General features: G+C 52.0%; 1 protein-coding gene across 3 annotated transcripts; it reads right to left on the reverse strand.

Annotated features, from left to right (window-relative positions):
• Positions 1 to 11355: 11355 nt before the first annotated feature.
• On the reverse strand, positions 11356 to 22208 carry SPINT1 (serine peptidase inhibitor, Kunitz type 1). 3 transcript variants are annotated; one of them, XM_024732567.1, is made up of 11 exons: positions 22125 to 22208; positions 21284 to 21823; positions 15601 to 15728; positions 15231 to 15369; positions 14951 to 15121; positions 14749 to 14775; positions 14285 to 14410; positions 14120 to 14170; positions 12890 to 13060; positions 12618 to 12665; positions 11356 to 12188 (listed from the first exon to the last, which is right to left on the reverse strand). In XM_024732567.1, the coding sequence occupies exons 2-11, from the start codon at positions 21741 to 21743 to the stop codon at positions 11977 to 11979; spliced, it is 1533 nt and encodes a 510-aa protein (XP_024588335.1). In that variant the 5' UTR covers positions 21744 to 21823; positions 22125 to 22208; the 3' UTR covers positions 11356 to 11976. The 3 variants fall into 3 exon arrangements, with proteins under 3 accessions (XP_024588335.1, XP_024588334.1, XP_024588333.1); XM_024732566.1 differs by having other exon boundaries at positions 22110 to 22198; XM_024732565.1 differs by lacking the exon at positions 22125 to 22208 and adding an exon at positions 22037 to 22121.
• Positions 22209 to 22649: the final 441 nt, after the last annotated feature.

Genomic DNA, 22649 nt, shown 5'->3' on the forward strand with positions numbered 1-22649 from the left:
TTGAAGATTGGTCCCAGAAATCCTTTGAGAGTGAGCATTCATTGATTGAGGACTTGGAGAGGAGCAGGGATCCAGAGAACATTCCCTGGAATTGGAGCTGGAAGGAACTTTAATGGGCACATTTGTGGGGGGCAGGGCACCACTTTATTTTACCCATAAGGAAAGAGAGGCTCAGAGAAAAACAGTAATATCGCAAGTGAGATATTATTACTCAGTGGCTACAAGAGCACTTTGCAAACTCCAGAGTAGGTACATGGGTGTTATTCGTGTGGAGAGGTATTTCCTGGGACACCTGGAACACCTGCTAGGCAACTAATGGGCCAGGTGAGCACTCTGTCCCTGCGCAGCTCCCTCTGCAGGAAGCTGTGTATGTGAGAAACAGCATATGGCTGAGGGACAGAAACCCTAGCCAAGTGAAACCTCAGATAATCCCCAAGTTTAGTTTTACCCAAGACTGTCCAACTTCTGTCCCACCTAGGCCCACCCCCCAGAACTCCAGCCACCTGTCTCCTTTTGTCCCCTTGCCCCCTCAGGTGGAGGTGCTGAGCTGCACCATTGCAGCCAGGTCTTGATGGGGGTCTCACACCCCTGCTCCGTGGCCTGCCATTACCTCAACCCAGCCTGACACATTCCCTTCCTGGTTCAAGTTCAGGCTCTAGCATCAACCATGACCTTAGGCAATTTTTTTTTCCTTCTCTGTGCCTCAGTTTCCTCATTTGCAAAATGAAACACTCAAGACTCTGGATTAGAGGTTTTCAAACTGCTCCGAGGGGACTTAGAGGTGCCATGGGTCAGGGGAGGAAGCCTCATTAGGTGATCTTTGGGCCGCCCCACCTCCAACTACTTCCCTAATTCTCTAATGGTACCAGCACATCCATGTCATTATGTCTCCTCTCCTGCTGGGTCACTGAGCCTTATCAGCCTCGCTCCTACATCTCTGCCACTGCCGCTTCCCACTCCAGTCCCCCTAGCGCTGCTTCCTTATCCTCTGGCACCTCCCTGACTCAAGACTGTTAGTACCTCTCATTGCCTGCAGTGAACTCCCAGCTTCTCATTTAAGCACTCAGGACTTCAAATCTGACACCAACCTGGACAAGGCCAGCTTGTCCCAGTGATCCCCACTCCCTGATCCCCAATAATTTTTTACTTCTGACTCCAAGTCTGTGCTTTTGCCAAATCCTCTAGAAAGTGCCCCCACCTCCCCCCACCCCCGCAATCCCCCAGATGCGCTGTTTCTCCTTTAACCATCTTCCAATCAATACTCCCCTTCTCCAGGACCTGTATTACTGTCCTCACTGCTCTCTTGGCACATTGAAGGGACACCAAATTTGGTCACTTGCTCAGGCTACATCTCTCCAGCTAAACAGACAGAGAAAAAGTCCTACTCATGCCCATGTGCTCCCACAGAGTCTTGAGCTCAGGCAATGTTTGCTGCTGGCCATTAAGTGCCTAAGATGAAAAAGCCAAGCAGTGTGCCCTGTAGGGGATCCTGAGGATAAAGTTCATCTCCAGGTTTGTGTCACTGAGGCCTGAAGATAGCCCTAAAGAGCAATGGCTTGCTGGAAAGGCCCTCTGAGGCACGGGGGCCCAAGCCCGTGCAGAGCAAAAGGGATTTACCCCTGGTTCCAAAACCATTGTCTCATTCTGCTTCTGTTTCTCTCTATAATGCGTCCTCTCTCTACTTTTCTGGGACTGTTTTTACCTCTTTATCTCTCTTCCATTTGCCTCTTTTCCCCTGCTTTCTCTGCTCTTGAATCTAAATTTAAAGGAACATTGATTATATTAAATGGATAAGTGTATGTTTCTTACATATTCAGTCTTACATTAGTGCTTATTAATGTAAATTATTTTTAATATCTCTGTAACCAACTCTTAGCTGATTTTTTAAAATGTCTATTTTCTTTTTCCATAATAAATGCTTGTAGAAAAATTGGAAAATCTGAAGAACTAGAAGATTGAAAATGTACTAATAGTCTTTTTTAAAATTTTATTTACTTATTTTTGGCTGCATTGGGTCTTCGCTGCTGCACGCGGGCGCAAGCTACTCTTCGTTGCAGTGCGCGGGCTTCTCATTGTGGTGGCTTCTTTTGTTGCGGAGCACGGGCTCTAGAGCACAGGCTCAGTAGTTGTGGTGCACGGGCTTAGTTGTTCCGCAGCCTGTGGGATCTTCCTGGACCAGGGCTTGAACCTGTGTCCCCTGCATTGGCAGGTGGATTCTTAACCACTGCGCCACCAGGGAAGCCCAGTAATAATATTTTGATGTACTTCCTTTCAGTCTTCTCTTCTATGCATATTTTTGAAATATTTCTTGTGATTATGCTGTATATACAATTTTGTATTTGGGTTTTTTTTTTAATTTTAACCATTTTTTCATGTCATTATTAACTCCGACCAGAATCTATAACCGTATATGTATGTTTGTTTACTATTTCACCCTGACCATAATTTCTTCAACTAGATCCCCATTGGGGGCATTTAGGTTGTTTTCCTTTAAATAATTTTTTTCTTTTATAAATGAGACTATATCCACAGTTGATTATTTTTTCCACCATGAGTTGGTGACCATCGACAGAAAAAAATGTCCTTCATCTTTGGCCTGGAGACAGGGCCCCCATATAATCCCAAGTGGCACTTATGAGGGAACTTGAGTTTCTGTGTCTGTGTGACTCGTGGGGAGCTCTTTCTGTTGGTGCATGACTAGCAGATTGTGTTCAATAAATGCTAACTGATGACAAGGTGTGTATATATGACATATTGGTTTTCATGTACATTCCCCTGTGTCCCTGTTTTTACTCTTGTGTATTTCAAGTGGGTATTACCTTTGTGCAAACCTCTGAATCGTTCCATATATGTGCAAGTCTGTGTATCCATGTCTGTAAATGTGGGTGTCTAGGTGAGATGTGTATAGCTCTGAACGTGTATGTCTGTGTAGCCACACAATGTCTGCCCTTAGGAGTATGTATTATACACAACTCTATGTGTGTGTCTGGGTGTGTGAGTTGGTCTCTGTGCCTGTGGGTGCACATCTAGGTTGGACCTCGCTTCTTGGGGGCTGTATGTCTATGTGTCTGTGTGTGCCCAGGTTCAGTTCTGTGTGGGTCTGTGTGAGGGGTCTCTCTCCACGTGCATCTTTGTTCTGGGCATGCGTGCTAGGCCAGTGTGTAAGTGTGTGCACACCTGAGGGAGCTGGGCCTGGCTTGCTTTCCCCCTGGGAGCAGAGTGGTGCCCAGGGCAGAGGTGACACACCCTCTGAGCTCCTCATTTTCCTGGGAACCAGCCTGGGAGAGTGAGTGAGACCGAGAGCAATCTGCGTCAGGAGCACCAGCCCCTTTTGCAACCAGCCCAAGCCCCAGGCGGGAACCAGGCTCTCACAGGTCAGACCTGCCCACTGCCTGGCTGCCAGGAAACCCAGCTCCCAGCAGGGCTGCACTGTCAGCGCCCTCCTTGGGCCTGGGCCAAATCCTCCGGGGAGCGGAACTCAGCCGGCAGGAGCCACATTAGTCACGCTATGGCAACAGTAGGGAGTGACTTCCCAGGCCTGGGCAGTGCTGGCTGTCCCAGGAAACCACCGCTTTCTGTCCCTGTACGTGGCAATGCTTAGGCAGCCTGGTCTCCTCCATTATCGCCTTCCATTCTTACAACCGAACTTCAAGATGGGCCAGACAGCTCTTATTAGCTCCAATTTTCAGATGAGGAGACTGAAGCACAGAGCCACACGACCAAGGTGAAGCAGATGGGGCTTGCACCTGGGTCCTGACCCTGGGTCCAGGCTTCTTTCTGCTGTGTCACCTGGGGGATTCTGCCCACTAGAAATGGATCTCTCAGAGGGCAGGGCTGGGAGGCATAGTTTACGGGACAGATTAGGTTTTCCTAGGCTCGGGCAGAGGGGGACAGGGCTGGAAGTGGGATGTGAGGAGAGATGTTAGCATTGAACTAGGCCTGCCCTCCTAGTGGAATGTTCTCAAGGCTTCCTCCACTGACAGATTTGTTCCCTAATTGGGATGACAGTGGAATTCATTGTCAGAGTCAGGATGGTTTTGAGATTGTATACGAACTCTATTAATAACCTGGGTTTATGGTCACCCCACACATAACCCCTCTGGAAGGCAGAGCCAGTCACTGGCCTCCTTGACTGGCCAGCTCTGTGGCTTCCTTGACCCCTGCCTGCACCAATCTGCTTCTGTCCCCAGGTGTCCAGATGACTCCCTGGCCCCTTGGCAGTGAGGGGCAGCAGGGGAGCCTTGGGCGCTGTGCTGCATAGGGATTCCCTGGGGCCCCATGAATCTGACAGAAAAACAAGTAGCCTGACCCAAGGTTAGTTTCCCCCTCAGATCTGTATTCTCTGTGACCATGTTCCGCTGCCTCTGCCCATCTTCCATTCCCCACCCCCAGGACCCTGCACCAGTTGGGGAGTGAGCAGAGCCTGTCCTCAGAGGTCTCCCTCCTGGGATGGCGAGATCACTGTCCTGGTGAGACAGGGGACCCTCGATTCCTGAGGCTGTGTGCATTTTTATCCCTATGGCACCATTCCACCCCTGCCCAACAGGCCATGTGCTCTGCTGACCACCCCACCTCCCATGGGTTCTCCTTTTTTTAAAAAATATTTATTTGGCTGCCCCGGGTCTTAGTTGCAGCACATGGGATCTTTGTTGCCACATGCAGGATCTTTTAGCTGCGGCACTCAGGGTCTTAGTTTTGGCATGCGGGATCTAGTCCTCTGACCAGGAATGGGACCCAGGCCCCCTCCATTGGGAGCACGGAGTCTTAACCACTGGACCATCCCTCCCACAGGTTCTCCTATTCCAGTCCTATCCCTGACTCGCAGGGCGACTTTGGGCAAATTACTGCCTTCTTCCTTGTCTGAGTTTCTCCCGGTTCTGAAGTGGGGCTAGTACTCTCTGCCCCTCCCTGGCTCCCAGGGGGCCTGCAGGGATAAGCAAGATAATAGTGGGGAACTGATTTGGAGGAAACTATCAAGACCCAAGTGAGAGGTATCAGCGCTGACCTGTGTTTACCTGGGTGTGGACCTCGGGATCCCAGCCTCCTGAGGTTTGGGAACAGCCCTGACAGCTTTTCGGCCTGGCTCCTGGCTCCTTTGTCCCACTTCCAGAGAAAGGGCAGAAACTGAACCCAAGAGTCTGGTTGTTTGGAGAAGATGAGACGTCAGAGCAAAAAGTTTGGGGCTCAGGCCTCCCAATCCACTCTGTCCCCAACCACTGGCTGTGTGACTGTGGGCAAGTCACTGCCCCTCTCTGGGCCTCAACAGCTTGGCTCTGACAGCCTCCCCCAGCTGTGCATTCAGGGGGTCCTAGAGCCTGTAACCTGTAACCATAGTTTTGGGATAGAAAGGGTCTCGCCATCTAGTCCAAGTCCTTTGCTTTTCATAGACCACTATGGGGTTTCTGGAGGCCACAGACTAACCCTGGTTAACCTGAGGTCATAAACTGGTTGCAAAGAGGATCAAGCAAGAGAGGGTATGTGGGTCAGAGAAAAGCCACTGGGAAGACAACCCCAAGTGAGCTGGTGGGGCAGCAATGTATTCCTTTGTACTCCATCAGTGTTCCATTGTCACTGTACCTTCAGCCTCTCCCTCCAGGCCTGAAATGCAGCACGGGCCTCTCCTTACCCACAGCTCTCCTTCCTTTCCCCACTTCTACAACAGTCTCCAACCCGACTCTGCCCCCTGCCCCGCTAGGTTTCCTGCCTGGCTCCTCAACCATTCATGATGGTCAGCTGGCTCCTCATTCCCAGCATCCTCCTTTCCTGACCCTGGCAGGCTTTGAAACCCCTCGCCTTTGAGCCTCTCTCTTCCTGGGTCTCCCACCGCCCCTCCTACTAATCCTCCTCTGCTTCCTCTTCCTCCAAGAAGAGCCTCTGTCCTCACTTTCTGCTGTCCTCTCTGGGTCCGCTCTCTCCCTCTTCCAGTAATCTCCCCACTCCTCCGTTTCACCCTCACATGGCTCGTTCCCTTCACCAGGCCCACATGCTCACCTCCAGAGTGTCGGGGGCCTCACCAGGATGCACCCACAGCTGGGACACAGAGCTAAGTGTGTGGCCCAAACACTACAAGACACGTGTGTTTTTGCCCTGTTCCTAGCCCTATTTTATGTTCCTTCTTCTTTTTTTTTTAAATCTTGGTCCTACTTTATACTCAGGTTATCTCATAGTTTATAGATGCTTTTAAACTGCCTTTAAATCCCTCCCCAGTAAGGCTAGGCAAAAGCAAACAAAAACTAAGTAACCCGCAATAAAATCAATAAAACTAGCCTCCATCTGGTACCTGATGATCCCTCACCTTCTGCCTGGTTCTCCTGAAGCTACCCCCCTCCCGTCAGCCCTGTTTCTATTGGTGGCACTGCCAGGCTCCCAGGACAGAAAACCTGAAGGCCCCACTGACTCAGCTTCTCCCTCTGCATGAGCCAGTCAGTCACCAGGTCTCAGAGCTTCTCCCTTCCCCAGGGCTTAGGATGCTATCTCTCCTTTTCCAGCTCCATGGTCTCTATCCCACCTGGGAGCCTCCTCGTCTGATGATCTGTTTCTTTCTGAAATAGATCTCAATACCTCTTCAAAAAACACCTTTTTCATATTACAAAAGCAATAAATATTTATTGTAGAAAAATTTTTAAATGCAGGTCAACAAAAAGAAGACAGTAAAAACCACCTGTAATTTTTTATTTTTGTTGCGGTATGCGGGCCTCTAACTGTTGTGGCCTCTCCCATTGCAGAGCACAGGCTCCGGATGGGCCCGGACCGGGACACGAACCAATATCCCCTGCATGGGCAGGCAGACTCTCAGCCACTTGCGCCACCAGAGAAGCCCAACCACCTGTAATTTTTTATTTTTGTTGCGGTATGCGGGCCTCTAACTGTTGTGGCCTCTCCCATTGCAGAGCACAGGCTCCGGATGGGCCCGGACCGGGACACGAACCAATATCCCCTGCATGGGCAGGCAGACTCTCAGCCACTTGCGCCACCAGAGAAGCCCAACCACCTGTAATTTTATCAACGACAAGAGAACACTGTGGACATTTGGGTAAATATCTTTTTCCAGTTTTGTGTAAAAAAAGTGGTTGTTTTTTAGCCTCATGACAGGGGGCTTCTCAGTTTCCTTCCCAGTCTATTTTCTTGTTCTTCTTTGTTCTGGGCTCAGCTGATGGAACCCCAGGAGCTACTGCAGGTGGGGAAGGAGAGCCTGCGGGGGAGTCTGGGCCACTCCCAGGGCTGAAGCAGGCTTCCGGGTTTGGGGTTTCTAGGTGGTGCCATTGACCACAACCCTTGGAGTGGGGTGTGGGGGGAGCTGAGCAGTGCCTTCCCAGACTTCAGTCTAGCTGCGGTGGCGGGGGAGGAAGCGGTCTTGTGCTATAGGGCAAACCACTCCTCATTCAGGGCTTTTTGTTTAAGTGGGCAAGGGTGGGTTTGGGAGAAACAACCCAGTTTTTGTCCGTGTTTATTTGAACTGTCGGGACCAATAGGTTTTGAATAAAACTGCCTGGAGGGCCCAGGCAAGCACCTAACCTTGGGAGTGGCAGGGTGGATGGGGAGGGTTAGAGCCTGAGGCGCTCAAGAGGACCTAAGGCCTAAATTGCTGCAGGAATGTGGGCCCCCATTGCCAGTCTCCCAAATTTTCACAAGAAGCTAGAGGTATGGGATTTAAAAAAAATTAACTTTCCTGACTCTTTAACTGTTAGTAACTAATTAAAGAAATTAAACTACTGTTTGGGTCACAACCCAACTGGCTACCAGCATGCAACCTTGCCAACTAGCCTTTACTGCATATCTACTGTGTACTTCACGCAGGTTACTCTCCCTGATTTACTTGGTATGGCGTCCTCTTCCTTCCCCTCTCCCTGTGTTGTGACCTCTAGTTGTGACCTCTATACTCCTTAAAGCCGAGTTTGGATTACCCCTTCCCCTGTCCCTCTGTTCAAATCCCCAAGTGCCCACCAATGTGACCTCTACCCACCAGCCTCCCAGCTTTTCCTCTCAAGGCCTGAGACAAACTGAGCAGCTTGCTGGACCCCAGTCAAAACAAGACCCATGATCTCCCCTGCCCAGCTTTTGCTCACTATGATTTTGCTATGCCTGGAACACCCACACCCACCTGCTCATCTCATTTTATACCTCCTTCAGGAAGCTCTTTCTTAATCTCCATGGCTTGATCAGCCTCTGTTTTATTCAACAGCCATTTGTGGGATACCTTGTATGCACAAGCAGATCCTAGCACAGTTGATACTGAGATAAATAAGACCCAGTCCCCATCCCTGCCCCCGAGGAGCCTTGTCCCTATGAGGGTAGACTTATGCTAACATGGGTCATATGTATGCAGCAGAGCTGTGAGAGAATGGAGAGGGCAGCTGTGAAACAGCGAAGGCTTTCTGAGCTGGATCACGAGGTAAGTAGGAGCCTTCCAGGGGGTAAAGAGGCATTTGAGGTGGAGGCAACTGCCTGTGCAAAGAAAGGAGGCATGACAGTTCTATTTATTTAGGTTGTGCCGGGTCTTTTTTTTTTAATATTTATTTATTTGGCTGCATCGGGTCTTAGTTGCAGCACGCTGGGTCTTCGTTGCCGCACATGGGCTTCTTTCTAGTTGTGGTGCGCAGGCTCTAGAGCACTCGGGCTCAGTAACTGCAGCACGTGGGCTCTGCAGTTGTGGCGTGCGGGGCTCTCTAGTTGTGACATGGGGGCTCCAGAGCACGCAGGCTCAGTAGTGTGGCAGGCGGGCTCTCTAGGTGTGGCATGCGGGCTCTAGAGCATGCAGGCTTAGTTGCCCCACGCATGTGGGATCTGATTTCCCTGACCAGGGATCGAAACCGGGCCCCCTGCATTGGCAGCGCGGAGTCTCACCCACTGGACCACCAGGGAAGTCCTGGGAGGCATCAAAGTTCTGAGAAAGGGAGTCATTTGGCTGGGGATGGAGCAGAGAACAGCTGGGGACATCTCAGTAGTTTGGGTACCATATTGTTTTGTTACAGTATTTGCATTCCTTCCGCCTGCACTCCAGAGTGTAAGCTGCAGAAGAACAGGCACTGCGTCTCAGCTTTTATTGCTCCACACCTGACACCTGCCTGGGACTGTGTACTCTGGATCCAACCCTTGCAGCAAAGACAGCGCCCAGCAGTGGTGAGCGCGCCCCCTAGCGGCTCCTCCGCGCTCCCACCTCCTGTCACCCAGCTGACTCAGCCCTGCCCTCCTCCCTCCCAGCAGCTTTCTAGGGAAGGCGCTTTGTCTGCCATCATCTCACTACATCTCCACCTCTCCCTAAGAGGAGGATGCTCCCTTTGGTCCAACAAACACTTATTAAGCTTTTATTATGTGTTGATTACTCTTCCAGGCATTGGGATACAGAATTGACCTCAGCCCGGAAGTGCTCATAGAGAACCAAGGGATAATGAAGGTTGTTCCCAGTGCTGGGGAGACCAGAAGAGGAATAGAGCCCATTTTGAGCTTTGAAGGACGGATGAGTGGCTGGCAAGGTAGGAAGCAAAAATACTGTGTCTGGGAATTCCCTGGAAGTCCAGTGGTTAGGACTCTGTGCTCTCAGTGCCAAGGGCCTAGGTCCAATCCCTAGCTGGGGAACTAAAATCCCACAAGCTGCGTGTCTCGGCCGAAAAAAAAAATACAGTGCCTGATGAAATAGGAATAGCCACAGCACCGTAACGGGACCCACCCCCTGCCATCTACTCAGTTTATTGACCTGCTACCATTTACTAAGGTCGTAGAGGGGGTGTGGGGTGCTGGAGACCCAGAGGTGACTTAAGATACCATCTGTGTCTCCAGGAGCCCACAACCCAGTGGGAAGACAGATAAGTAAATGGAAAGGAAAAGGGGGTGCTCTGTGCTGGGGTGCTCTGTGCTGAAGGTCCTGTTAGCAGACACAGGGATGAAGAGTAGGGAGTGCCCCCCAGCCGTGTGTATGCAGGAGGATTTCAGGAATGAGAACTCGAGTTTAGGTTGAAAGATGAGAAAGGGGGAGGTGGTCCAGGCTGAGTACAACAGGTACTAGAACACAAAGGTGTGAGAAAGTTACCCATCAAAAGGAGGCCCATCCTGGGCTGCTAATAAGGTTCTGCTTCTTGATCTGAGTGCTTGGCTCCTGGGTGTGTTCAGTTACAGAAATTCATTGAGCCGTGCACTTAGGACTCAAATATGGACATTCACCTAGGTTGCCCTTCAATCCTTTAAAAGTAGCCCCCAACCTCTCACACTGCCGTTTGATTTTTCTGTATAGCATTTATCACAATTTAAGTGTCTCTTTTGTAAGGCTAGACTCTGGAGCCATAATGTAAGGGTTTAAATCAGTCCTCCGGCACCAGCTCTAGGACCTTAGGAACTGAACTTTGCTGAGTCGTTTCCTCACCTGTAAAATGAGGATAATAGTACCTTCATCCCAGGGTTGTGTGCTGAGGCAATCACTTAAGATATGTAAAGCACTTACATAGTAATTCCTATGTACTTATCTTACAAAACCAAATTTCTAATGACTGGCGGTGCCTGGTACATAGGAGCTCAATAAATAATTGGTTGAAGAAGTGAAGAAATGGGGGCTTCCCGGCCGGTCCAGCAGTTAAGACTCTGTGCCTTGACTGTAGGGGGCGCAGGTTAGATCCCCGGTCAGGGAACTAAGATCCCACATGTCCTGTGACACGGACAAAAAAAAAAAAAATTTTTTTTTAAAAGAAAATGAAGAAATGAATTAAAGGGATGATTTTTTCTTTTTTTGGGGGGGGCACCAAGAGGCGGGTAGCTCAAACAAATGCAGGCGTGTGTGTTGGAGAGAAGCACCTCAGCTAAAGGCTCCTTCCTCCTCTGCTCCTCAGAGACCGGGGAGCAACTATACTCCGGTAAAGAAGCAGAGGCTTCTGTGGGTGGCCACATGGGACCCCTGCACCCACACCAAAGGGAGCAGAGATAAGAACCAGGGTTCAGGGGACTTCCCTGGCGGTCCAGTGTTTAGGGCTCCGTGCTTCCACTGCAGGGGGCCTGGCTAGGTTCCATACCTGGTCAGGGAACTAAGATTCCCAAATGCCGTGGAAAAAAAAGAACCAGGGTTCAAGCCTATGCACTCCCCACCCCCCTCCCCCGTCCTCAACTACACACTGCAGGCTCAAACCCGGAACGGTGCTCTGTGGCCTCCCTAGGCCCCTTATTCCCACGGCCCTTTCTCCCCTCCCCACCCCCTGGCGGTCAGACTTGGCACATCTCCCCACCCTCAGGGGCTGGGGCTAGGACAGTTTCGGGAAGGGCGGGAAAACCTGCTAAACAGGGTGACCAAAGCCTGAACCGGTAGGACGGGGCAGTCCCATCTCCCCCTGCAGCTCTGTCCCTCTCCTGACCCACAGAGCAGAGGCAGGAGACTCACAGGACAAATCACTTTATTACACTGTGGGTGGACTGGGGCCAGTGGGAAGTAGGGGAGCAGCAGGGCCCTGGGGGTTGCCGAGGACCTGGCTGTGTGTGCCAGGCCAGAGAGCTACTTTCCACTCCTCTCACCCACCCGGCATCGCATTAAATAAACAGAAAGCAGCTCTGTACAACACAGAATATACAGGGACGTCCTCCCCCGCACCCCAGCCCTGGACTTTGCAGGGTGGGAGGGGCAGCTCTGGAGGATGGGAGTTGGGGCCTCCAGCCTCTGATGCGACCCCAGGCCTCTTCTCAAGGTCGTGGGATGGGAGCAGGCAGCTCTGAACAGGAAGCAAAATTCCAACTTCCTCTGAAGTCCTAGGCAGACGGGTCCAACCATGCGTGGGACTCCTGGCTCAAAGGTTTTCTGCTCCTTGCAGACCTTTGAGCTTTCTCAGGAACAAGTAGCCTGAGCTTAGCTGAGACACCTCCAAGAGGGTCTGGAGACAGATAGGCCTGGGAAACAGGCTGGAGGAGTCTGGTCCCAAAGTCTTCCTCAGCCCAGGCCTCCACCTTGGCAAGGAGGAAGCAGGGCCAGGTGAGAACTGGCTAGAGCCCTCTAGAGCCTCAGGCTCAGACGGGTCGGGTTGTTTGGTAGTAGACCAGATGCTCCGTGTCCTCGGTGGTGGATACCTTGGAGCTGGTGGGGGTAGAGGGTGGGGGGTGGTGGTGGCGGTGTCTGTGGACGCCCTTCCTCTGGTTCTTGAAGAAGCAGTAACCCAGGATAGCTACCACCACCACGATACAGGTTCCCAGGAGCACTGCAATGGCCACCTCCACCGAGTCTGGAGGAAGAAGGAGCCGAATGAGGTCCTCCCAGGGCCTGCTCAGTTCTGACGCCCACCCCAACCCTGTAAGGGTCAAGGCAAATGGATGCCGGGCGTGGACGGCCCTCGGGCATGTGAGCAGCTCAGTCGGCTCCGTTGGGAGCTCGGTGAGAGGGATTCTGATGGGCTTCGGGTCTCGGCTCCAGGTTGCGCTACTTGCAGGTAGTGTGGGGGAAGGCCCGGGGTGCTGATGGCACACACACCTGGCATGCATTTTTATGCTTCTCTCCCTCGCCCCTGACAGATACCACTATTGATCGTGGCACTCTGTCCCTTCAGCCAACCTCAGATCCTTCTCAGCACTGGCTTAGGCAGTCACAACCAATTGTGTGAGTTGATCCTTGAGTTGATACCTACTCAGTGGTGACAGGGCAGATGGGGGCTTACCTGTGTTGGGAATGGGGCTTTCCCGCCGCAGACCAAACACATCCTTCTCTACAAAATGATCAAGGCGGGGGTCGCGGAGAGACAAGTCAATACAAAGGGTTCAAAGACGCAGCTGCTCTTCAGCAGTGCCCCAGACCCAGTGCCACCCTTTCCCACCCCTACTCCGGGTGCTCTGAGGACGAGGTGTGACCAGCCCAGGCCTTGGGACAGAGCCAAATGCTCTAGCTAAGCCTTTCCCCTCCCCATCTTCCGCCCCCCACTGCCCTGCTCACTGGAGATGCCACGACAGGACTCAAGGCACTGCTCCTCCTCCTCAAAGTTGTTCTTGTTGCCATAGCAACCACCATAGGTAAAGCGGGCGCAGCGTTCAGTGAACGGGTTGTAGTACCAGCGGGGGATGCTCTCCAAGCAGAGGCCCGTGTCTGGCAGGTCTACGCAGTGGCCTGGGGGGTAAGGAGCAGGCAAAGGGGTGAGTGTCCACGTGGCCTCCCTGCCACCACCAGGCTCCACATCGTTGCTGCCCACCACCTCCTGACCCTCCTCCTCATGTTGAGGATGGCTGTGACTCAATGAGGGCCTGGGGCCCCAGAAATATCTGGCTCATCTAAAGTGTTGCAAGGAGGATAGAGGAGAGTAAGCTTAGGCCCAGAATCACCCTAGACTTGACTCATATATTTTTCAATTTTCTTTCAGCATTCCCAATTCTATCAAGGTCTTGGTTTTTCTCTCTAGCACTGGATAGTCTACCTTTTAACAAAGAAGGCTAAGGGTCTGAGCCTTGGCAGACAACAATGTCCAGCTAAAATTTATTACCACGTTTTATTATACTTATTTATTTATTCTTTTTTTTTTTTTAGCGCCACCAGGGAGGCCCTATTTATTCTTTTAAAATAAATTTATTTTTATTTTTGGCTGCATTGGGTCTTCGTTGTTGTGCGCAGGCTTTCTCTAGTTGCGGTGAGCGGGGGCTACTCTTCGTTGCGGTGTGTGGGCTTCTCATTGCGGTGGCTTCTCTTGTGGAGCACGGGCTCTAGGCGCATAGGCTCTAGAGCGCAGGCTCAGTAGTTGTGGCGCATGGGCTTAGTTGCTCCACGGCATGTGGGATCTTCCCGGACCAGGGATCGAACCCGTGTCCCCTGCATTGGCAGGCAGATTCTTAACCACTGTGCCACCAGGGAAGTCCCTATTATACTTATTTTAATAGTCAGTCTCAGATCGTGGCACATAATAGTAGCTTTTCATTTACGGTAGTGACATGAAATTTCCTTTTTAATACATTAAGTTAAATCAATAACATCTCAGTGATATGTAGGCATGGCTAAATTTCTGAACGTGTTAAGAGGATGTATGATGCTTGGGAAACATAGAAGGCAAGTCCAGGACACCCCCCCACCCAGCTTTCTGCCCACAGCCTGGTACACACAGCAGGCCTTTGGCCCATTGATGGGATGAGTGAGGATAGCAGTGCCAGCCCGACCCAGGGGACCTGGGCAGGAGCTCACCTTTGTCCCTGGGGAAATGGATCCTCTGGAGTTTATCGAAGCCTTTGGTATCTGCAAAGATGAAAGATCAGAGGTGCAGACCTGACAAGGGTTTCCCAGAGGTGTGGGGTGAGTGGTCTGGACCTCCCCTGCTGCGCCCACTGCCCTCCATCCCCCAGTCCTCACATTTTTCACAGGTGGCCTCATCGGAGGCGTCGGGGCAGTCGGGAGTGTCATCACACTCCAGGAAGCTGTCGATGCAGCAGCCATCACTGCAGCGGAACTTGCTGGAGTGACAGGTGCCAGAGCACACTGGGTGGGGGCGGGACAGGGTGGACGGTGAGGTCAGGCTCAAGCAGTGGCCAACAAATACCAAGAGTCCATCATCTACTTGGCCCTCTCTACCCCAAGGTGGCATCATGACACAACCCCGGTTCCCTTTCCACCCCTGTCCCTTATACCCTCCTAACACAAAACGGACAGAAGCTGATAGGAGGATCCTGGGCTACAAGGGCTGGGGCACTCGTGGGCGTTCATTCTCATGGTAGGAATGGGTTGTTGGGCCAGGGCAGTGTGGTCAGGGGCCTGGACTTGACAGAGGCTGGGGAGCTGGCAGGGGTGAGGGGAATAGGGACAGAAGCAAAGCCCACCTGGATGATGCCTTTCCACTGAGGGGCCTGGGAGAGAAAAACAGAGAAGTGAGAGGAGGCAGGGCCAGGCCCCAGCAGGGATGAGCTGATAGGGGGCCCGGGGACGGGGGATTCCCACGCCTACCTCCCTGACCCGTGAGGAGAGAACACCTACCCTGGGGGAATGTCATCTGAGCCCCAACACTGCTTCACAAAGGCCCACCTTGCACATTGCGGCAGGCGAGCTTGCACTCTTCTTCCCAAAGGTAGTTGTTCTTGTTGCCCAGACAACCTCCATAAACAAAACTCTTGCAGATCTGTTCTGTGGTGTCGTAGTACCAGCGGGGGAAGGAACCACGGCAGCGGCCCACCTTGCTGGATGCAAGGCAATATTCTGGGGGAAGGAAAGCTGGTGAGGGAGCTCCGAGGGCCAATCGGCAGAGCCGGAGCAGGGTGCAGGGTGTGGGTGAGTCCTGGGTCTGCCTCCCCACCCCCTTCCTCACCTTCTGTCTGCTTGGGAGACAGCACGGTGACTGTGATGTTGGACGTGCTCTCTCGCTGGTCTGAACCAGCCACCGTCAGCTGGAACAGGTAGCTGCCTTCCTTGAGTCCCCACAGCTCCACCTGGTCTGGATCATTCCTCTAAACACAGGAGTGGCCATCAGGCTGGGACCCCTTGATGCCCCTGGTTGGCCCCAGGTCCTCCCAGTCAGCCCCCCTGCCCCACTGTGGGGAGCCGAGGGACTTGGTATTAAATGGATCCTCAGCTTCTATCCACCCCACCCCGTCTGGAGCCGCAGTTTGGCCTACGGCCCCAGAAAGGGGGCCCTGGAGAGCTGAGGTGGGGGTCAGGGAGCCAGCCCAGCATCGCACCTCTACCCTGACGTCTGTGTCACCCCGCAGTAGGTGCCAATCTGTGTTCTCCACACCCTTCAGCACCAGGGGTTCCTGTGGCTGTACCTTCAAGTCTGTGCCTTCCCAGGCCTTGGGGATCCGGGACCCTGGGAGGAAGGTGAGATAAGGTCAACTCTCACTGAATGGACAGGATCTCTCCTAGAGTGGGGGGCTGGTGCCTAATGGGTCGCAACTAGACCAACCTAGGACTCGGCAGCCTGCCTGAGACACAGAGGCGATTTCACAACTAAACCATCTTCTTGCCCTCTGTTTAGATATATCATACTTAAGACATTTTTATGTTGTAAAACCAACTTTCTGAAGCAAATAGCATTGCTTCTGAAGCAACAGCATTGCCATCTAATCCCATTTAGGAAAAAAATAAAAAAAAGTATATCTATATATATCAATATACATATACAATATATATAGACACTATATATATATATCAATATACATATACAATATATATAGACACTATATATATCAATATACAATATATATAGACACTATATATATATCAATATACACATACAATATATATAGACACTATATATATATCAATATACACATACAATATATATAGACACTATATATATATCAATATACATATACAATATATATAGACACTATCTATATATATCAATATATGCACGTATATGTGGAAGGGGGACTTTTCTTGTTTTCTACAATAAGCAGGTACTTGTGCTAATTGCTTTAAAAAGTTAAGAGTAACGATACTTTTGAAAAGCCAAATAAGTCAATGTGTAATTAACACCATCACCCCTCGCTCTGCAGCTCATATCACTGCTAAGAAGCCCATCCGGACAGAGACCTTGAGCAGAGCCCCGGGCAGCACGTCAAGCACTGGTGTCCCACATGATGATTGGCACAGGAGCAGGATGCCTCTGCCACCTCAGACAGACTCTGCCTCCAGTTACAAGGGGGCACAAGGCAACCATATCCTCCCCCAACCAGGGTCTTCAGAGTGGGTGCGGCCCTGCTGACACCTTGAGTTTGGACTTCTGGCCTCCAGAACTGTGAGACAGTACATTTCTAGTGTCTTCAGTCACCCAGGGTGTAGTAACATGGCACAGCAGCCCTAGGAAATAGACACACTGCCCTTGAGGGTACTACGGTCCAGTTAGGCAGGTAAGACCCAACAACAGGAAGCAAAATGGGAGAAAGACCCAAAAAGATGAAGGGCTGTGTGATACATGTACAAGAAAAGGAAGTGGATGTTTAGAGAAGGGAAAGACCACAGCAAGCTAGAGGAAAAAGGCAAGGCTTTGTGAAGAAGGGAGAAAGGATTTTTTGATCCTTTTGTTTTTATTTGGTTGTGGGGAAGAATGTTGGTGTTGTTGATGACAGCAGAAAACATGATGAGCCAAAGCAAGGAGTCGGGAATTTGTAAGACTGGTTAGGTGGACATTGAGGAGACCGGCTGGGCTGGATAGATCCTGCCACAGCTGCATTCTCGTCCCTCTTTCCAGATGAGCAAATTGACACCAGAGAGGTTAAATGACTTGCCCAGGGTCGCTCAGTTTCAAAACGGCAGAGCTGGGGTTTGAACCCTGGTCTGATTCATGCTCTCTCCAAAACATCAAAACGCCATGCTGCAGGCCATATGTGCTTAGAAGGGTGATTCTTTAAATAATCTTTATAGTCTTTGGGTTTTGTTTTTGTTTTTGGCTTAGGTAATACATGTACATGATGAAATATGCAAAAAATACAAAAGGGTAGTGAGAATTAAGTCCCTGATTCTTAAACCCCCAGGTTCCTCTCTCCAGAGGCATTCTCAATTACTAGTTTGGGTGTGTGTGTATGTGTATGTGTGAGTATCAAGAGAGAGTGTATAGAATATTCACAAGCATGCTAGTTCTTCATCTTGCTTTTCCCTTAATATATACTGGAAATCAGTCATAGCAATATATAAAGAAATTCTTCTTCTTCCTTTTTTTTGTTGTTGCATAGTACTTACTGTATGAATGCACCAAAATTTACAACACATTTAACCAGTCCATCAGTCTAGTCTCTCTTGATGTAGGTCCTTCTTTCCTCCCTCCCTTCCTTCCTTTCCTCCTTCCTTCCTTCCTTCTTTCCTCCCTCCCTACTAAGAACTAACCCTTGCTACCTCAGGGTTTATTATTTTGATTAAAACAGCACCACAGTATCCAATTATAGGATGTGTTGACAGACACTGAGCTTGTTTCCAATTCTTTGCTCTTATAAACAATGGTACAGTGACTGATTGCCTGGTAAGTTGTTTTACACGTTTAAGCATAGCCGCAAGATGAGTTCCTGCAAGTGGAGTCATGTTGAGGGTTATATGCATTTACATTTTGGGTGGGTATTGCCCAACTGCCCTCCACAGAAGCTCTGCAGAGGGTTACATCAAGTTTAAGAGTTCAAAGAAGAGAAGGTAAAGAGATAAGAACAACTGGTAGGAGGCTGAGTCACAGAGATTCCTCTTTGATGAGGCAGAGTAAGCAGAGCCAACAGGGAACTCTCAGAGGGTGGTCCCAGAGGTGAGAAGACCAGGACACACAGTGACAGCAAAGGGATAGGAGGGGAGAACTTCCACAGAGGAACACATCCAATGGTGCAGAGGCTACGGGAATGAGAAAAGGGAACCTCGGTTGAGGGGAAGTAAGAGACCGGGAGAGCAGGAAAGTACCTGTTTGGAACCAAGCCCCAGCCCAGTGGCTTAAGGGCCCAACAGGGGCCATCCCCAGGCCCTGAGGTGAGAGGCCAAGCCAAGGGGACAGTGAGCTGGGAGGACCCCATTCCTCCCTCCTTGCATTTTTCAGAAAGTAATCAGCAGTCGCAAAGGGGAAAGGAGACAGACTACTTGGCAGCTGGTCCTCTCCAAGCCCCAGCCCCCAGGAGCAAGGGGCAGGTGCCCTGCCCTACCACTACTCCCTTTTTCCCACCCCCAAGAGAGCAAAGGGCCAGAGTAGCAATAAAGCCAGCCCCTCCCCCAGCTGCCAGGCCTCAGGACTCTCAAGGGAAACACAGACTCCACCTTCTAAGCCACTCCAACAACGGAAAGAGGGGGAAGGGGAGAGGAGGAAAGAGCAGGGTGCTCAGGAGGCCCCAGCAATCTGGACTGGACTGGACTGGCCTGGCCATAGGCAGGGAAAGGGGGAACAGATCAACCCACCCTGGGGAGGATTCTCCCCAGTAAATCAAAGGTTTTAGAAGCCCTGAGCACTTGCCCACTTTGCCTGCCTCGGTCTACCCTAGCCTAGCCTCCAGGATGCCACAGTGGCTTGACCCTCTTTGTACCCTCTTTGTACTTCCAACCTCTCTAATAGGACTCAGCTGAGAATGGACTCCTTGACATGCACATGGCATCCCCCACTCCCCAAAACGCTGCGTTGCCCTGAAATGGCCTGGGACCCACACTAAGTCCAAGGTCTACCCAACTCCCCACAGGTCCCAGGAAATCCCCACTCCATCCTGTCTTGTGCCAACCAGGCCAGTCAGGGGGTGGGGAGGTTTCCAGATGAGGAAGGCCCCATCCAGCTCAGCTTCCTGACCAGATCCCAGAGTTTCAGGCGCTAGCCCTACAGTGAGGGGTCCTGGCAGAACAGGGAGGGCAGGCAGCTCAGGTCAATTAGAGTCATCACCACCTACATTCCGCTGCTTCCTTGTGGAACAGGCTCAGGCCCTGGCCCAGTGGGACTCAGTGGCCCAGCCTGGCCCAGAGACACTGTCCCCCTCCCGGAATCTCCACCCTACCTCTCCTCAGAGATCCAGAGCTATTGGAAGAATAGGGAGAAGAGGAAAGGCTGGAGAGGAAAGTCCCTTTTCTACTTTCCAGGACTGAGATCACCCAGCTCCACTCCAATCCTGGCCCCTGGGCGCCCCAGTCTCTGGTTCTGTTGTCCACTGAGCTGTCCTGGATCAGAGACAGGTTTACCAGAAAGGTGGTCTTGTGTGAGGAACAGCACAGGACTTTTGGAGGTCCTGCCTGGGGTTGAGTCCCAGGTCTCCCATTTGTGGGCAGTGTTATCCTGGGCAAATTATTATTATTAATCATTGTTTGTATTTATGTCATATTGATTGTAACTTTTCCTCTTTCATTTTAATTGTACTTATTTGGGCCCCCTCTCTTTTTTTTCTTGACAAGTCTGGCTAAAGATTTATCAATTTTGTTTATCTTTTCAACAAACCAGCTCTTAGTTTCATTGATCTTTTCTATTGTTTTTTGGTCTCTATTTTATTCATTTCTGCTCTGATCTTTATTATTTCCTCCCTTCTGCTAATTTTTGCCTCTGCTCTTCTTTTTCTAATTCCTTTAGGTGGAAAGTTAGACTTTTCATTTGAGACTTCTCTTGCTTCATTAGGTAGGCCTGTATTGCTATAAACTTCCTTCTTAGAACTACTTTTGCTGTGTCCCACAGATTTGGGAAAGTTGTATTTCTATTTTCATTCACCTCAAGGTATTTTTTTGATATCCTCTTTGATTTCTTCATTGACCCATTACTTTTTTTTTCACGTTTATTGGAGTATAATTGCTTTACAACGGTGTGTTAGTTTCTGCTTTATAACAAAGTGAATCAGTTATACATATAAATGGGAGTCAGTTTCCTAATCTAAAAGTGGGATGACTACTAATAACACCCTTTTCAGAGGTGGTTGTCATGATGCCTAAGTGAGAGGCTGAGTGGCATAGCAATCAGCAAACTGTAGAGAGCTAACAGAGGTTATCAGAGTGACCCATCCCTGCCCCGGAGCCCCACCTGGCCAGAACAGCAGGTGGAGAGAATGAGGACTGAAGTTCTCTGGAGGGGCCCTGATCCTAGCTAACTGTTCAGTCCCAGGAGGAAAGAGAAGGAGCCTTGGGCCCGACTTTGCCCTTATTCTGGAAGTAAACAAGGTGAACAGACAGGTTGGTTACCAGATCCTGAGCAGGGAGAGCCCTGCCTGTCTTACACACACACACACACACACACACACACACACACTTGCCTGGACAGCTGACATCCCTTCCCTACCAGGTATACATACCAGTGGGCTGACTCACACAGCAACCCTCCTCACCCCCACCCCAGAGGCTCTAGGCTACTGCGCCCTCAATACCGCCCCCTCCCCAGTTGGGTCACCCCCAGACTGGGCTTGTTCTTTAGACTCTGGGGGCCTGGCAGTTTCCCCCAGACCACCAAAAAATCAGCTCGTGGGGGGAGGAGTACAGAGAGATGCTATAACCAATCCCAAGCCCAGCAGCGGAGAAGGAACCTATCCTTCACCAGGTTCATTTGACAGGGCACCAAGGTGCCTAGGACAGTGCTCCGCCAAGGCGCCAGGCGTATCTTCTATCTAGTCACCAGGTGGCCTCCAGACAGCTAACTCCCTGACTTGGCCTACTGGGGCCAGAAGTGAGAATCCGGAGAAGCTGCGTCCTCTCTCCTGTACACACATCCCAGAGCACCAACCCACTCAACTTCCTGAATTCAGGAGCCAGTCTGTGCTCTAGGGTGTCAGCCCTCTCCACTCCTGTAGGCTGTCCTTTATTTACTGTTTGTGCCGCCTACTTCTAAGGAGGAGTTGGGGTCGAATGGGACTCTCCTCCTAACTGCGTTCTGATGCCTCGCGCAGGACTCCATAACCAGTCCCTTCTCTGAGTTTCCTCGAATCCTGGCACCCTCGTCCTTACCTACGAAGCCCTGGGTCCGCAGCTCGAGGTAGGAGCGGTAAACCTCCCGCGTGAGGTAGTTGATGAAGCCCTTCCTGGGCGCGAACTTGCACACGAAGTTCTGCTCGTAGAGGCAGTTGATGAGGAAGCAGGAGGCGATGGCGTCCTCCCCGCCGTCGGGCTGCAACTCCACCAGCGCCAGATTGCAGTCGTTGGAGCTGCAGCAGGCTTGCACGCAGTCCCGGCCGCGGCGCACGGTGAGGGAGCGCAGGAAGGTGGCGCCGTTTCTCACCGAGGCGTCGGTGTCGAGTACGAAGGCAGGCACCCCGGGGGTAAAGCGGTCCAGGCAGTTGTCGGCCGTGAGCAGAGTGGGGGGCACGGGCGGCGGCCCGGCCTCGGTGCCCAGAAGGCCGAGCGAGCAAAGGAGCCACACGGCGACCGCTGGGATGCGGGCCTGGGAGAGGCGGGCCCCGGCCATCATCCCCCCAGGGACCGTCGCCCTCCTCCCCACGGCGGTCACCTTCACAGTGCGGGCCCCTGACCTCCGAGAGTGATAGCGACCTGAGAGAGAGGAGGGGACGGAGGAGGAGACACCGGATCAGCCAGGAGACTTCAAGGTAGGCGGGCGGGCCGGGAGGAAGTTAAGGGGAGGACTGGGAAGCACCGAGCACCCCGGGAGTGGAGAGGGGCACGCGGGCCCGGTCCTCCCACGCACACTCCGGTGACCCGACAGCCCGACGGACGGCCAGACGGACGTCTAAGGAACTCACGTACCCGGACACACGCACGAGCAGAAAACAAAGGGCCAAACATACTCAGAACCCACTTCACCTCCTCGCTCGCTCACCTCGGCCCTGGTTACCTGCTCAGGTGAGTGGGGTGGGGCCGGGCCAGCCGAGGTTCCGGTCCCGGCTTCCTGCGCGGCTCGGGCCGCAGCTTCCGCCCCGGTGTCCGGTGCGCTGGCGATCGGCCACCTCCTCCCCCCTAGTTTCTAGTGAAACTGAGTCAGCGCGGCCGGGGCGGGGCGGACATTAACCCCAGCGCCGCCGGCTCCGCCCACGCCCGGTGCGCTTGTCCAGCCCCAGCTTCCGGACCGCCTATCCGCATCCCCGGGATCCCCGACCCTTCTTCTCCCTCAGCCTGGTGCCCAAAGGGGCTCAGAGGCCGGGGCGCCCTGCCCCGGGCCGCTGGATCCACCGAGTCCAGCCTCCTGTGGTTCCCCGCACCCCAGAAGTACACCCGTATTTCCGGAGGCCCGGACAGGTCAGGAGGACGCTTCAGCGAAGTCAGGCACCCGAGGGTGGGTCGGGCGCTCTGGGACGGCTACCTCCGGCCTCCCTTTCTGGTCCGGGCCGGCATTCCCAGACCCCAGGCCTGAGGCGCTTGG

This window comes from Neophocaena asiaeorientalis, unplaced genomic scaffold, assembly GCF_003031525.2.
Source record: "Neophocaena asiaeorientalis asiaeorientalis breed wild unplaced genomic scaffold, Neophocaena_asiaeorientalis_V1.1 scaffold119, whole genome shotgun sequence".
NCBI lineage: Eukaryota > Metazoa > Chordata > Mammalia > Artiodactyla > Phocoenidae > Neophocaena > Neophocaena asiaeorientalis.